The 16,940-nt window shown below is 46.5% G+C and overlaps 1 protein-coding gene across 5 annotated transcripts in view; it reads left to right on the forward strand.

Annotated features, from left to right (window-relative positions):
• Sap47 (Synapse-associated protein 47kD) overlaps nt 1-13,154 on the forward strand; it is a 101,094-nt gene extending 87,940 nt beyond the window's left edge. For 4 of the 5 annotated variants that reach the window (XM_076320366.1, XM_076320367.1, XM_076320369.1 and 1 more), the window contains exons 7-9: nt 1,094-1,233; nt 6,128-6,298; nt 12,976-13,154. In XM_076320366.1, coding sequence (XP_076176481.1) covers nt 1,094-1,233; nt 6,128-6,298; nt 12,976-13,154 — 490 coding nt within the window. Of the gene's footprint in view, nt 1-1,093; nt 1,234-6,127; nt 6,299-8,654; nt 10,235-12,975 lie in introns of those variants that run through there. The other variant, XM_076320370.1, reaches the window with a different exon arrangement.
• Nucleotides 13,155-16,940: the final 3,786 nt, after the last annotated feature.

Here is a 16,940-nt window from a genome sequence, read left to right on the forward strand (position 1 = left end):
AACGACTCCGGACATTTCTAACGATAATATTTTCATTACTCGTCCCGTTTGTACGGTGTGTGTGCAGCTTTCACAATATTGGATATTTACCAAGAGACGAACTTACTCGCGAAGGTGATCCAACAAGCGTTCTGTATATTCTACCGTGTACTCGACGGAAGATCCTCCTTTCCATTTCATTACCTTTGAAACTTCCCGAGATTCTTTCGCCAGATTTATCACCGTACTTGTAGCCACTCGCTCGACTTTCTTAAATTTTAACTTCCGCTCGGTACAACGATATTTCACCCTTAAAACCGTATCGTCTCGCTTTCGGTTAGCCTCGAATATCTCGGCGGAATCCATCCACCGTTGATATCAAAAGTGTATCTCGTTTCGAGTCATAAAATTCTTCCGGAAGATTTAAAGCGTTCGCCTCGAACTCGCGTGTCCTAATGTATTCGCAATTTATGTCTCGGAAGACCTCCGCGACACAGGTGTTCAAACACAATACAACAAACAATATATACGTATCGTGCGCCAATGTCGAGGTATCGCTGAGACTGGCGTTCCCACCGCGGTCGTAAAAATTTAAATTCACCATCGACGTAAAAGATACCCAAACGAAAAATGCTCTGAAAAAATCGCAAATATGCGAACAAGTCTGTGCATCCTTTCGACGTATCTCACCGCGGATACGAAGCTCGGTATTGTTCGTTGGCGCGAAAATCTAAATAAAAGTACAAAATTGAAGACATTGACCCGAAACTCGCGAACCGTGGCTCGTCGCAGAGAGTTACGCGCGTGTCCCGAGATGTCTCCGCTCCGCGGAACCTGCTCGCGGGCACAATGCGAGAAACGATATATCCCGTATCGCGTGTCGTCTCGGGGCACCGTGTCGCGAGTACCTCGCGGAAAGTTCTCGCGAAACTCGCGGGCGTTAACGCGAATCGATTAATTACCGGTCGAAATTAAATCGAGTCGCGCCTCGACCAACGTTAATTGGCAATTTCCAAACCGGTGTCCGATTACTGTAAATCGGAGTCCGTGGAGAGCGTTGGGGAACCTGTATCGGTCCGAGGTTCACACCGAGATTAATTTACCTGTCGCGCAGCATATCCGAAGAGAATTTCTGGCGAAACTACTTCTACCGGGTGTCGGTTCTCCGTCAGAGCCAAGAGCTGAACGCGATGGCCCGCCAAGCGGAAAACGACCAGAACCTGACTTCCACGGAAATCGTGGATCAATCTGAAGGTAATATTCGAGTCTGCCGACCTCCACTTTTCACGCTTAGCCGGTATTATTCTTCGCACGGTGCATTTGCCATGCATAATCGACTCCCTGCTCTCTCGACCCTTTCGACTTCAATTGCAGCCTGTTTCGCTTATCTCGTCCGTGCGGGATAGCTCCCTCGTCTTTCGCGATACCGCGAGAAAATGTTCGAGTGGGGGAGGGATGGAGAACAATTTCATGGATGCAACCGTTCCGATTGACTGTAATTGTTCTTACTCCTCCGAATCTCTTCGAAGACCGTTCCGAGACGAATGTAAATCGTAACCGAGATATCGTAACGCGTGTCAATTTACTCGACACCGTGTTGCGCGATCGGTAAACTCAATTACGAGTATTTGATCGTAATTTTGACGTTTCAATATTTGGAACGAATGAAATATACACGCGATGGAATCGACGAGGACGAGCCGTTTTTAGCGACGCTGTTTTGCGAACGTTGGTGAGATTCAACGACACTCGTCTCGGATCGAGTCACGTGTGGAAAGACGCGACTTCGTTGAAGAAAAATACGAACGTTTTCTTGTATTATAAAACGAAACAATATTCCAGACGACCGGGTTGAATGAAACACTCGGTACGGTCAATATTGTCCAAACTACTTTGCAAAGCTCCGACAGGGCTGTTATGGCTCAACTGGTAGAACGAAGTCTGGGGTTTGCACAACGCGCCCCAAGAGTCGCGATTGTAAACTTCAACCGCTTGTAACGCGACAACGAAGCTTCCGATTGAAACACAACGCGGGACTTTTTTTTATTTCAATTCTCGCGCGAAATTAATCCCGAGAAACTGACAGGGTTTCCGTGAACCACCTTGTAGAGAGAACGCGTGTTTTACGCGTGTTCACGCTCCTGTATGCTTCTATACGCTTCTGTACACTAGATACCCTTCTTTACGAACCGTCCCAAGAATTTTCAAGAAAATTCGATCGTGGAATTAATCCCGACAAACTATCTCGTTTCTGTGAACCACCTTCTAGAAAGAACACGCGTTCTTGCGCTTCTATACGCTTCAATACGCTTCTGTATACTTCTCCACGCTTCTATAGAATCTTCTACGCTCTTCTACAAACCGTTCGTAAAATTTCAAAAAAAATTCGGTCGTAGAATTATTCTCAAGGAACTCTTTCGTTTTTGTAATCCAACTTGTAGAGAGAACACGTGTTCTACACTTCTGTACACTTCTCTACACTCCTCTACACTCTTCTACAAACCGTCCAAAAAGTTTCTAAAAAAATTCAACCGTAGAATCATTCTCAAGAAACCCTCTCGTTTCTGTAAATCATTTTGTAGAGAAAACACATGTTCTACGCTTCTTCACGCTTCTCCACACATCGGTAAACTCTTCCAAACTCTTCTACAAACTATCCAAAGAATGTTCAAAAAAATTCAATTGCCCTTCGAAGAATTCGATATTCTTTGCACTTTGCAAAAAGAACACATGTTCTACGCTTCTCTACACTCCTCTACACTCCTCTACTCTTCTACACTCTTCTACAAACCGTCCGTAAAATGTCCAAAAAAATTCAACCGTAAAATCATTCTCAAAGAACACTCTCGTATCTGTAAACCACTTTGTAAAGAGAACACATGTTCTACGCTTCTTCACGCTTCTCCACACATCGGTAAACTCTTCCAAACTCTTCTACAAACTATCCAAAGAGTGTCCAAGAAAATTCGATCGATTGCGAACTCAGAATTCAACGTTCTTCTCTCCCGAAACAAACGACCGAGGACGCGGAAAATTCTCGTCCAACTTCGTACAATTCCCCGAGAACGATTCCTTCGCGCTACCAGTTGAGAATTTCAATTCATTCGATCGCGACGATTCGATTTGCAACACAAAAGACACGCGCGCGAGGAGTCCTCCTCCTCCTCCGTTCGCGAGAGAACAAAAAGACAAAGAAAAAGAAGAAGAAAGAATGAAAAAAAAGACGCAAGATCGCGAAACGTGGCTCGGCCATTGGAGTCGTTCGCGAAAGGGTCGATCCGCAGGAGCGGCGCGTGCTACGTACACACGCCCTTTTCGTTTGTTCTCTGGTATTCGCTGCCTCCTAGTTTGCATCGCAGTTTCGAGCTGCTTGACTCGAATTCCCTTGTCTCCCACGGAAGAATTTCGACCCACCTCGCAACCCCCTGTTAATCTCGGACGCGCGACGCCGGTAAACGAACCCCCGTAGGACGAGAAATTCTCCGAAAAAAAAGAAAAAAAAAAAATAAGAAAAAAATGTAATCGAGCAGAGGGGAACGTTTATAGGCGTCGTGACTCCGTTTACGCCTTGATCTACGACTCGTTCCGAGAACGTTTTCTGAGATGAGATCTTCTTGCATGGCACATTTGAGGAGTTTATGCGACGCGTAGATTCATCGAGGGCTCGATCAACCAACGTACCGGCGTGACAACGTGATCTCGAGAACTCGATCTCTCGCGGATTCGAACACCCCGATATCATCGAACCCGTAACGCGAATACGAACCGTAGCTTTCAATCGGTGTGGTAATTTACCGTGCGGTAATTGTGAAAGGTTAACGTTACCGTATTGTTAAAAACGGTAAATATTGACGATAAATATTTCCCGCGAAAGGTAAATAAATACGGTATTAATACAAATATGAATATTATACGAAACGCGTCGGTGAACGAACGAACGGAGAGAGCTTTTGTCCGGAAACAATTTTTTATGTTTACCCTTTCCGGACTTGCCCGGAAAATAAACCAGCGAGAAATATAATCTGTCGGGGCTGTTACCCTCTAATTGCGAGTTTATTTTCGCGGAGATTAACCTACGCGTGTCGATCAACGGTATATACCCCTGTGTACACAATGTGTATTTTTTCCTCTTGGAAATCCATCAGCTTTTTTTTTCTCCTCTTTTTTTTTGTTCCGTAACAATTTATATCGGAATTTTTTGTACCCGTTGCTTTATAATTCCCGCACAACCGAAGCTATACGTACCGGTATAAGTATTACACGTGACGCGTCAAAAGCATACCCTTGGTACATTCTCCTCGATTCCTTTCCCGCAAAACTGATCGATATTCGCGTTAGCTTGCCATAGTTGCTACACCAAAGCACGTGCAAACGGAAAAAAGAAGAAAATTCACCACGAAAAAATTCCCCTCGCGTTTTCGAGGTGAAATCTCCGCAGGAAATTCTCGAACGCGCGCGAAACGAACGCAAACGCGACGCAACATCGTTAATATTATCCGTACGAAAGAACAGGGGTTAACGGCGGTCAAAATTATCGAGTCCCGGCGGTCGATGGAAATCGCGTCGCTATTATTCTCGTACACGGCCGAATTATGAATGCAACGTTAATTCGAGGTGAAACGATAATTCCCGATGAAATATTGATACCTGGAATATCAGCACGCCGGTACGTTGACGGAGAGAGCGAGACCGGTTGAACGCGTTCGGAAATCGAAACCGTGGAACCGGAAGAGGACGGAGCGTCGTGTCTCGGTAAGAATGGTACCAACCTGCGAACAATGAAATCACGTGAGAAAGAGACGAACCCGCCGATAAAACGAAACACCTCTCGGACCGTATCTGGTGTACACTTGGAGACGGTTGTTGTTCGTCCGATTCGTGAATTCTGAAAACGAGATCTCGCGAAAGGGACGAACCGAACGTGCAACACGAGATACATCCCGAACCGGAAACGGTGGACGATGTATACGGTGGTGTATCCTGAAAACGATCCCGCGAGCAACCCTCCGCGTTGCTTTTCACCCTTCCGTGCTCCAACGACTGTCTCCGTGCATTGAACCGGTCTCCTCTTCCGCTAAATGAGAATTCGATCCGTGAGACTCGCTGCGCATCCAGGAGCGTTGCTCCTCCTTCGAAGTTCACTGCGTCCGTGAGACGTTAACGGTTCGATGACCCCACCGGTCCGATAATTTCCCCGATACGCTCGAAATGCCATCGAAATCGAATTCCTCGAGAAGCGAACGTAGGCAACTGTAGACATCTCTATCGTATCTCAATTTGTACGGTTAAATGTTGTCAATTGGCAATTCGTTAGCGGACGAAAACGTGATGTTTGGCTCGGTTTCGACGAGCAGAGAGAGAAATACGTTCGGATGGAAAACGAGAGGAAAAACTCGGGTGGATTGTTTCAATAGAAACGTGTCTGGCAGAGAATCTTATCCGGATGGGACGAAGTCGTCTATGGAACTCTGACATTTGTTTTTTTTTTTTTTTTTATTTTTATCCCGTTCGAACTTTGTCCTCTTGATGAACCGAGACACAGGAAACGTATAACGTGGCGAGAAAGTAACGAGACCGAGAAGAATTCAAAGTAGTTCCATCGGTGGAGGTCTCGGGATATCTCTTGGAACGCGATAGGGGAAGTTTGCCAGAGGAGAACGTTTTATCGGATATCGGATACGGGAAGCGTGTTGAAATTTTACCACCTTCTGTTTTGAGAAAATTATACCGACAGAGATCCGATCGAGGGATTACTCAGAGCGTAGGGGATGGATAAACAGAGTAACCTCCTTTTCGGCCCGGGGGGCTCACGCAACTTCGATGTTACAACGTTGTTCCGTTTAAAGCCACGATCTACAAAACACGCGCGTGATTCAAACCGATAACCATTACCGACACGATCCACACTGTCTACGTATATATACGTTAGGTTTTCTTTTCCGGTCTCGTCGCTCCCCCGTCGGTCAATTTACGAAAAGAAAGCGCAGCGAGTTCTCCACGGTTTGGTCGCGCACGCATCTACGCACACGAATAATAAATGAACCGCAGAATAGAGAACGAAGCTAAGCAGATCTAGCTACGCGTAGAGCTTAGCGTTAGGCACATCCCGATCCTTCTAGTTTAGCCGTGAGTGTTGTCTTGCGAACAGTTCAAGTGACCACTGGCCAGGAAACCAGCGGAACCGTGACCACCGGCAGTAACAGCGCGTTGGCCGATTCGCCAGGCCACGAATTCGTGTCCGATAGCATGAGGGTCACGGACACGGACCTCGAAGAGGTCCGAGAAGGCATGAAAAAGCTGGGGATGCAGCCACCGAAAGGTTAGTGATCGTTGGTCGTCGTTAACCTTGCTTGCGAAGGACGAATGCGCTGAACACGAAGCACGATCCGCGAACTCGTGGCACGATTCCTCGATTATGCTCGTACGTTCTAGGAAACCCGGTCTCGTAAATCGAGGAGGGTAGATTTACGATTGGCTCGACCGCGTAGGGTCTCGTCCGATCGAACGAATTGGCTTTAAACCCTTCTCCCGCTTGAATAACGGGGCTACGACACGAACGAATATGCGATCGCTCGAAAGTCAAATGCTTTGAGCTCTGTTTCCACCTACCGGACGAAACTGTGAAAGATTCGCGTTGTTCAGGTGGAAGAATGGCTTAAAGAAACGATCAGTCCACGCACTTGAAGTTATTATGCCTTCCTTCCACCTAACAAACGCGATTACGAAAGAGTCGTGTTGTTTAGGTGAAAGAATGGCTTAAAGAAACGATTGCTTGACACTCTCGAAGGCATTAAGCCACTCTTCCACTTACCAGATGCAACTATGGGAGATTCGTATTGTTTAAGTGGAAGAGTGGCTTAAACAAACGATCTTGAAGCCATTAAGCCTTCCTTCTACCTAATAAATGGGATTACGAAAGAGTCGCGTTGTTTAGGTGGAAGAATGGCTTAAAGAAACAATCAGTCAACGCACTTGAAGCTATTAAGCCTTTCTTCCACCTAACAGATACGATTACGAAAGAGTCGTACTGTTCGGATGGAAGTAAGGCTTAACGACTTCGAGTGTGCCCGATAATCGTTTCGTTAAGCCGCACTTCCACCTAACAGATCACGACACGGTAGATGAAAGAAGAGTCTCGTCCGATTTGACTTCGCCAAAATTAACTTAAGCCGCCCTCTCGCTTGAACAACGAGGACGAACAACTCGATCGAAAGTGTGACCGCTCGAAACCTTTAGCCCCGCTCCCACCTAACAAACGCGATTACGAAAGAGTCGCGTTGTTTAGATTTACAAAGAGCTCAAACGAGCGATTACTCGCCACTGTCGAAGCCTTTAAACCGTACTTCCACCTAACAGATTACGACACGTTACGGATGGAAGAACGAGTCAATTTTTCAATCGAGTAACTCGACCGTAGGGTTCCATCAAGATGTCAATTCGCCGGTTAATCTCGTGCGATAATTCGTTCAATAGCGTCGTAATCGCGTTCACCGGACGAATTAACTATTTCGGACCATCGATCGTGGAAATCCCAACCGTTTAACGATTCATCGCGGCGAGACGGAGCCGGACAGCTGCCACTCGTTGTATTATTTTCGAAATGAATTTTCTTCGGTGGTGGCGTCAATTTAAGTCGCGTGACGCGATTTCGAGCGTATCGCATATTTCGCGAGCCGAATGATTTCCCGTCGGACGAAATTCGATCGGTTGCCTAAGTGTTAATCGATTGTAATCAGATTAAGCGTGCCGGACACGGTCAGTGCCTAGATGCACGACTATCTGGGAACTACCGTGTGCTGTTCGTAACATAATTGATACGGATTACACTCGAGTCTGTAAAGCCCCGGCCAATGGTCGACGTGTTGTATCGAGCCAATCGAAGAACACGGAAATAGACGGAATCGAGACAGATACAGAGAGAAAGAGGAGGACCCCTGCCACGAAAAAGTGTCGATGTTTCGCGGTTCGCGGACGCGCGCAGCGTCCTCGATCAACTATCCTCGATAAGAGTCCACGAGTGCACGTTTACTTCGAAGCTCGTTTTATACACACACCTTAACAATTAACCACGGAACGCGATGCTTGGAAGAGATGTTCGCGCGTGTTCCGTTACGACCACCAACGAAATTTATCGAAGGGGAACGTTTCTCTTTTCGTCACCGTTTGACGATGAAAAGTAGACACCGACGCGAAACCTACGTAGACGAACAAAATTGAAACGTTCTTCTCGTATACACGGAACATCGTTCTCGATCCGATACGCAAACGAAAGAAAAGAGAAATTCCACCGATCGAGGGATCTATGCCCAAGACACGGGTGTCCAAGCATACATCCTCCCCCGTGAGTATATGCGTGAATCAACGTCATCGTGAAACTCGATCTCGATGTTCCACCTTTTCACAAGCGGTTAGTGTCGTTGTCACCCAGTAGTCTGTGTTGTACCCGTTCCCCGTGCGAGCAGCTTGTCCAACTTTCCTATCAGTGTGCTTTCTGTAGGGATTGCTCGTGTACGAAACGGCCCCCCACCCCTTTACTCCTATTTTAACAATACGTACGTATGTGTCAGAGACCTTTGTCTTCTCGTTAGTTTTGCTCGAGCCTGCCCGAAACTCCGTCCGACTTTATGATGCCTCATGTGACTAAACGACCGCTTTTCATTCTATTTTGTCAACAGCCTAAAGAAGAGGAGACTCCCCGATAAAAGCATTATCCAAAATAACACCCCTCAGATATAATACGACATGCTTCTTTCCCCGTCTCGAAAACCGACGTTGGTTACTCGATTCTCGTTCACGATCTCCTCGAACCCCTCTCCCTCTTTACGTTTGATTTCTCACGTTTTACGTTCCGTTCTTTTTGCGCAGCGTTAACACCACCCCCTCTTACACACTCCCTTTGTCTGTCTCTTTACGAATCGCAGGACGTTCTCACGGGACGAACGATCCTCGCTCTACGATCGTTCTCTTTTGTTCGTTGCGTTCTGTTCTCGCTTCTTTTCCCTACTTTATTTTTTACTTTTTTTACCTTCTTTACTTTTTTTTTATTTTTTTTACTCTTCTTCCTTTCTCCCCGATATTCCTGTAACTCCTCGATGTAGACGCGAATTTCGTACCGCTCGCGTAAATACCTTACCAGAGCCGGTTCGGTGGTAGATCCGCGCGACGGTTTCTGTTTATCGTTGTTTCCATCGTTGTCGATAGAGAATATACATGTTATCGTCGGACTTGTTAATCGTCCGTTTTCGTCGTCGTTTTCATCGGTGTATTGTACGCCGATCGCGCGATCGATCCAACGAGATCGAGCCCGGCCATCTTTCTTGAAGCGCGGTAGTGGTACGTAAAATGCGTTCCGGGAGAGGGAGGGGCGTAAGCGTAGGAGAAACAACAACCAAACGCGAGTGGAAGATAACGTATTTTCACGGAAATACGTCGAATTTGAACGACACGAGGGACAAAAAAAAACGCGTTAACCGATCCGTGTTACGCGCACGTGAGTAGTTTGGGCACGCGACGAAGAGAGAGAGAAGGATAGACAGCGAGTGCGTGAACGTATGACAGAGCAAGAGAGAGAGAGAGAGAGAGAGAGAGAGAGACCGGTAGAGAACGATAGAGATAAAACGAGCGAGAGTATTATGTGTGCGAGAACGAAAGAAAGAACGCTTCGAGGAGAGAACGAGAGGAGATTTCCTATAGCTGATAATCGAGTAACAAGTAAAGAATTACGCTCGACTAGATGTCTGTATGTCTGTCCGTTTGTCTGTCGTCTGTCTGTCTGTCTTCAATTATAATTGTCTCTTGTCGATTCTCTCCGTGTTGTAAAACGTTAAGGTTTTCGTCAACGAAACGGTACGGTGACCGAGAGACGCGAAAGAAGGATTACGCGCGTAACAGTATACATATACAGAGACAGAGAGAGAGGGAGAGAAAAAACGGAGAAGAACACCGTGCGTTAGGAAGAGTCACGATGCGGGGGAAAAAAATTTGAATCTTTTGAGAAACGAACAGACAATTTCAATCGAGGATCGTAGGCCCGAGTTTCGAAGCAGGGGAGCAAAAGAAAAAAAAAAAAAAATGAAAAGAAGAAAAACGATCGGGTGGGAAACGGTAGTCGGTACCTCGATAATAGTACCGACGCGCGAGCGATAAAGGAGGGCAGAAACAGGGGACAGGGAGATGCGAGTGTGAATTTCACCGGACCCGTCACGGTGATCGGTTCGCGACGGAACGTGGATTAAGCCGATTTAACAGAGGAAAAAGAATTTCGTTGAACGACAATACGTGTTTTAAAAACTAAAAGACGAAAAAGAAAAAAAAAAGATAAACGGAGATCGATGTAGAATTTCGTCTCGTCTCTCCGGTGGATGTGTAATTCTTCGTAGTGATTTCCTTCCGATTAAACGAAACGAAACCAAAAAAAAGAAAAAACGTAAAAAAAAAAAACCAAGCAACTTATAATACGTGTGTTTTAAAAACGAAAAAAAAAAAAAAAAATAAAAAAAAAATAAATACAAACTCCCACGGATTCAACGAGAGCGAGATCTCCCGCGTTTATAGACGCGTGCGCGCACGCCCATCCACCCGAGCGGACGCGAGAACAAATTTTGCGGCGTAAATCATCGAGCAGTGGATAATACCGCGAGAACGCCAAACAAAAAAACAAGAAAAAAAAAAAGAAGAAAATTAAACTTTTCGGCACGAGTTGGGGGGAGGGGAAACGGGGGGAGCGAGACGGAGAATTTTTCAGGAACCGATACGACCACGCTGAAGAAGGGAGTGACGCGAGAATAAAAATTAATTAACGCGAGTTCCGCGGTTTCCGTACGGACGGACGGGTTAAGCGGCATTACGAATCGAACACGCGAAAGAGAGAGGGGGAAAATATCCGCGCGCGTGCATCCGGTGCAGCCGATCGCGAACAGTGGAAGAATTAATCAAACGAGAATGTGAAAATACCCCTAGATGAAATATATATCTATACACATGTATAATATATGTATATATATATATATATATATATATATATATATACATCTGCACATGTACGTAGGTACGTTGGCAGAAGGGGTAGACAAAAAGAGAGGAGACACGCGAGGGGAGTACCAACGGGGAGCCTCGATAGGCGCTCGCGAGGTCATCGAACGTAACCGGCCGACTCGACATGGAGAGCGCATGTAAAGACGAATCGATATGTACAGTGGAGGGAGGAGAGTGCTGATACGGAGGAGAGAAAGAGAGAGAGAGAGAGAAAGTATAGGAATGTGTGTGCGTGTGTGTAAGAGAGAGAGAGATAGACATACGGGTGTCACGGTATGGCGCGAGACAAAAATTCGGCGTTCTTGTTCGCGGGTGTTCGTTTCCTGGGGGGTTGTTGGTACGTCGCGCGGTACACACCTTGCTCTCGAAGCTGTCGGTGGAAACAAGCGACGAGCCTAAGGGAGGAATATACCATACTGTATATATGTACGTATGTATGTATTTATGTATGTATGTATATATATATAACGCGCGCTCGTAGGCGCGAAGGAGTTTTGGACAGCCGAATTTGCCGTAGCGAGTTGACTTTGATTCCCCGCGGGTGCTCGGACACGACGTTTCAACGTTCATCCCTACGTCGAGACGTAATTACTTAAATCGCGTTCCTGACGAAATAGGGTTTCACTCGGCTCGATCAATCGACCCGCGTTTGTCCTTAGTTTACGATTGTTTCAGCGGGGACGTGCACGCGAACAGAGCCCTCCGCGATCGGAGGACCACGATTCCCGAATTCGGAACCGGAACAACCACCAGGTCGCTTTCCGTTAGTGAAACAGCTTCGTGCGCCCGTTTGATCCCTCCGTCGATGTTAACGGGTCGTCGAGGCCTGGGGCAATTTTTCTTTTTATTTATTTCAAGAATTTTTATTCGTCGAAAATTGTTTCAAAATTTTCCCCCCGTTTGTACAAATTGTGCGGACTTTTATTACCGACGATTGACTTTTATCGAAATTATACGCGGGTGCGGTGAAAATTATACTCGCGAGAGTGGCGGAAAATTAAAACGAACAAAAAATAAAAAGAAAAACCGGGAATTGGAAATACAGCATCGATTTCGTAACTTGACTTTTTTTTTCCAGCGGTAAAAGGGATATAAATACACGAACGATAGAGGGACGTTTACTTTACGTGTTTGTACAATTATCGAATCGGTTCGTTTATTCCGCGGATATTACGTCCGACCGAGTGAAAAAAATAACTCGGAAATTTTCGCGTGTAAACTGCGCGGAACGCGATTTCGAAATTCCGGAACTCGGTGAATTTTTTCTTTTTTTTTTTTTTTATTACTTTCCTCGCGAAGCAACGCGACCATATTTTCAGCGAACCGTAAAAGAATACAACGGGAAAAGGAGAGGTGATTTCTTTCGCGCCCAGAACTAGACAAACCCCTTAACGCTCGCCAGAGCGGATTAAATGGGAGAAGCGGTCGCGAGGCACGCCGGAAAGCCTTCCCACGGTTCCGTTTCGCGTTTGTAACCCCCCCACCACCACCACCACCACTACCACCAACACCCCTACTCGTTTCTCGGTTCTCTGTCCTTGTGTGGTTTGAGTTTTTGCCCCCTCTACTCCCAACCTCTCCCCACTTCACCCAACTAACACTAACACAGAGACACGATTAAATTCTCTCGCACACCGGCGCACGGAGAAGACACACGCGTGTCGGCGAGATCGATGCGAAGAAACAGGAACACAAGGTTGTAAGCTCGCCCGCGTGTCCGTGGAAAATCGCGACTCGTGTAACACGGTGGCGAATACCCTCGTACACGTAACACCTACACACACGTACACGTACTCACGCCCACGCGACGATACAAATACAGAATAACGCACATACGTACACACACAACGTACCAGATTTACACGTACGCGCGCAGAGGACTCGCGCGTACGAGATACACCCGCCACGCGCGCGCGCACCCGCTTGAAAAATAGCTATCACGCTGCTTGTCAATCTCCGCAGAAGAAGATTGGGAACGCGAATTGGAAGCCGAGCTGAAGGATTACGAGGTAGTAACCGGCAACGAGGATAAGAACGGCGCCGCGGCGCCTGTCGGTGATACCACCGCGATGGATAAAGACGATTGGGAGAAGCAGATCGACGAGCTCTTAGCCGATGTGGACGATGAGGACCTCAAGTGAGCCGAGGAGATCCTCTTTGCAACCGGTTAGAGACGATCTCGTCGCGCTTCAATTGAGATCCTGGGGGACAGTGTGTCAGAGATCGGCGGGGGGAGCGGGCGGGGGTTGGGTTTTGCGTCTTTCTCTTCCATCGGCCTTCCTCCCGGAAGCGAGGGGATCGCTTCTCTAGGCGACGAGATCCAACCTTTTCACTCTCCCTTCTCTTGCCGCTCTCTCCCTCTCTTATTCGGGAAGACCTCGGGACACGGTCCCGAACGAACGTGTAAAAAAAAATAGACGGCCTCCTTTCGTCTCGGAGAGTCGCCCGACGTTCGATAGTCACGCGGTATTAGAAACTTGCGCGGTGTTCGCGAGTTACGAGTCGCGGGAGAATGTTTCGATCGCTCAAGGTCACCGAACGGTTACCCCCACCACAGCGCGCTCGCCTAGCTAGGCGCCGCCGTCCGTGGGCGGAGCTTCTTCCGCTCGCCCCGCTAAGTGCCGTGTTGTGCTCGCGCAGAGTCGAATCCGTGCCATAATCACTTAAGAGTCGGCTGGGGGAAGCTCCGTCCGCTTCTGGTAACCTCTATCGGGCAACGTTGAACCAGACAACACCGAACCTTGATCTCGTCCCGTTTTCTGCCTCGAAGAAGCGAACAAAGGCGAGCCAACGATACGAGGAAAGTCGATACTCGCGTCGACCGACGGGTATCTATTACATCGCGCGCGATTTATATAGAACGAGAATCGAAGCACGCGATACGTTTAAAGTGGGGGGAGTACGGCCGACCTCGTGCTAATTTTTCCAACGACCTTGGGCCGGTGAACGTTTTCCCGCCAGAACCTACGATCTTGAAATTCAGACACTCGATAAAACCGGTTACATCGGGAACATCGCCGAGTTGCTCATCACCGACGAACGTCTGTGGGCGTTGAACGGCAATAACGCGAGAATAACGGTCGAACGCGCTAGAGAGGGGGAGAGAGAAGGGAAGATGAAACACGAGAGAGTGAATGGGATGGCGTTTCGGTTGCCTACGGACGATGGAGAGGAGAGAAGATTGAAGGAGAGAGGGACTGTGGAGTGGGACGACGAAAAGAGTCTCTTCCTTGTTTCCGCTTCTCCGGGTTTGTTTGTTGTCTCGGACAGCGCGTACGTTTGCGATCCTCGAGCACGATGAAGACGATGGGATTGAGAAAAAAAAAAGAAACAATAACCGGGATGCACGGCAGAGAGAGAGAGAGAAAGAGAGGGAGGAGAGCCGGGGAGAAGAGTTTTCGGTCCGGGCACGGACCCCCCTGAACTAAGACTGCGAATCAATTTTTTTTCTTTACCGATCGATCGATCGATCTCGCTTCTCGAACCTCCGTCGATTCCATCCATCGATGAGATATATATCCCTCCCGTGGTTCCTAGCGAACAGCGGACGGGGGTGTGCACGCGAAAACACGACGATGATTATAATGATGATATTTTAACGCCACACACTTATGTCAATTGTTAGACGACTCGTTCTCCGGTTTCACGAGGACGGCGTAAGAATGTATAAAAATAATAATCCCCCACCCCCCACCCCCTTATCGACAAACGAAAAACAAAAAAAAAGTGAAAACGAAAAAAATTGCAACATCTCTCTCGTTTGTAATAATATCGATCGTGTTAAGAAATTTAACGAAAGAAGTAATATTAAAAATTAAAAGAAACTATGAAAAAAAGAAAAAAAAAAAACAAGTCGTGTCAGCTGCGGCATGCGAACGCGCGTTACACGATGTTTAACTCGAAATGCACTGTGCTACGGAATACGACTCGAACGGAATAAAATCGAATTAAACGAAAATTAAAATCGAGAAAAAAAAAAGAAAACAAAAACGAATTTGAAAACGCTCTTCATCGGGTTCGAAGGATCGAGCGACTTTCCGATATATTATTACACTGCCGTGTGCCGAAGAACACCGTTTCGAACGGATATCGACGCGTATCGTCGACTTTATTTTTTACAAACGAACTCGATGGTCGGACACGCGCTATTCCACAAGTAACGAATGGAAGAAACAGAAAGGGATAAAAGAGGGAATATAAGAACACGTAACGTTAACGGATATACGTATTATCTACGATGATGCTTTATCGTGAATTTTTCGCATGCCAAAGATTATCGAACTCGATTTACGACGAACGTACCGTCGCGAATCCGCTCGCGCGATCTGTACCGCGTACACGCGCGGCTACATATGAGAGAGAGGTTATTTCGTTTACGATCGATCGAGGTGATTATTTGTATATCATTGCGAGACGTATTGTTGCTGTTCGCGTCGCGAGAGATAGGATTGTTCTTTTGTTAACACTCGCCGAGGTTATTTGTTATACGTATATCATCGCGCTTCGATATTATTGAGTATAATTCGCATAGGGATCCTCGAGGTGTCCGCGCGCGCGCGCGCGCACGTAACAGCCTGATCGAATTGTGATGGCACGCGACGACGCGAAGAGAGAACAAAACAAAGAATCCCCCAAAAAAAGGTCGAATAAGTCAGCGAATCGATAGAGTAAGAAGTATACATACATAGTCGTTATAGACCGCAACAACCATTCCTCGACAATGATTTTCTCCGTGCGACATGCCGTCCAATAATTCCCTTGTTCTCGATGAAACTGGGGTAAAACAACAATTTGTGGATAGAGAGAAAACCGCAGAGACGATGAAGCGTCGCGCGCGCGATCGATCGTCGTCGAAAACGACTTCGATCGCGTATTATTCCTTGTCTTACGATCCGGTTGCGAGAAAAATTTGAAAAATTCTTTAAAAAAAAAAAATAACACCAAATATCGAACAAAATTCCGGAATACAAGCTACGATTCATCTTTATCGTAATCGGCTTGTAATCCGTGTTACGGTCCGCGAGTCTCGAACAAGACAGGGGGCGAAGTACAACGCAGCATCCAAAGGTGGCGCACGCATCATGAAAACGCTTCATCGTCGTTAAAAGTAGTCTCTCTCGCGCGGACACTGCGATCGACGTCCAAGAAAAAAAAAGAAACAATAGAATCTTTGATTGTAAACGCATTGCGTAAACGAGAGGAGGATACGAGATATTATTTGTTACTTAAAGCCATGAGTGTGATCAATCACGAGGATACTCTGAGAAGAAAAAAAATGGAATGACCGAGAAACGAAAAAGCCGAATTTTTTTTGCACACAAAACCGTCGCAATTCTCGTCGAGACGTTCGTTTTGCGTGCGCCGCTATGTTGAGTCCAGATCATTTGTCAATTCTTCCCAGAAAAACGGCAAACTCGGTGTACACAGAGAAAAGTGGGACACACTTTTCTCGTCCGCCGCTTAGATATTCACGAAAAGAGACACCCAATTCTTTGCGAAGATGTGGGGAAAGACTAATCTCTGAACTCAACGCGCCGGTTCACCGCGTGCGCGTGTTTCACCCAGCTCGCTGGAAAGTGTTTCATTCGCACTAGTCGTTAGGTGGATGTATACATGTTATATTAAATATAAATATATTAATGTTAAGATGTCGCAATGATTCGGGCCTAAGTTTTGTTCAGAGTTAAATGGGAAGACGGAAGAGATACACGCGTATGCATACACCCGAGAGAGTTATATATTATACATTATATATATGTATATATAATATATTATATTGTATATATGTATATATATATGTATGTGGCTGAACGAATCCCCGAGGCGATAATCGTGTATTTCTTAAGCCACAACCGTGAATACGTAAATTCTATTGCGATGTTGAGTCTTTCATTGGCGATCTATTATATATGTATTCTATTGATTCC

The sequence above is a fragment of the Ptiloglossa arizonensis genome, chromosome 9, assembly GCF_051014685.1.
Source record: "Ptiloglossa arizonensis isolate GNS036 chromosome 9, iyPtiAriz1_principal, whole genome shotgun sequence".
NCBI classification, from domain to species: Eukaryota; Metazoa; Arthropoda; class Insecta; order Hymenoptera; family Colletidae; genus Ptiloglossa; species Ptiloglossa arizonensis.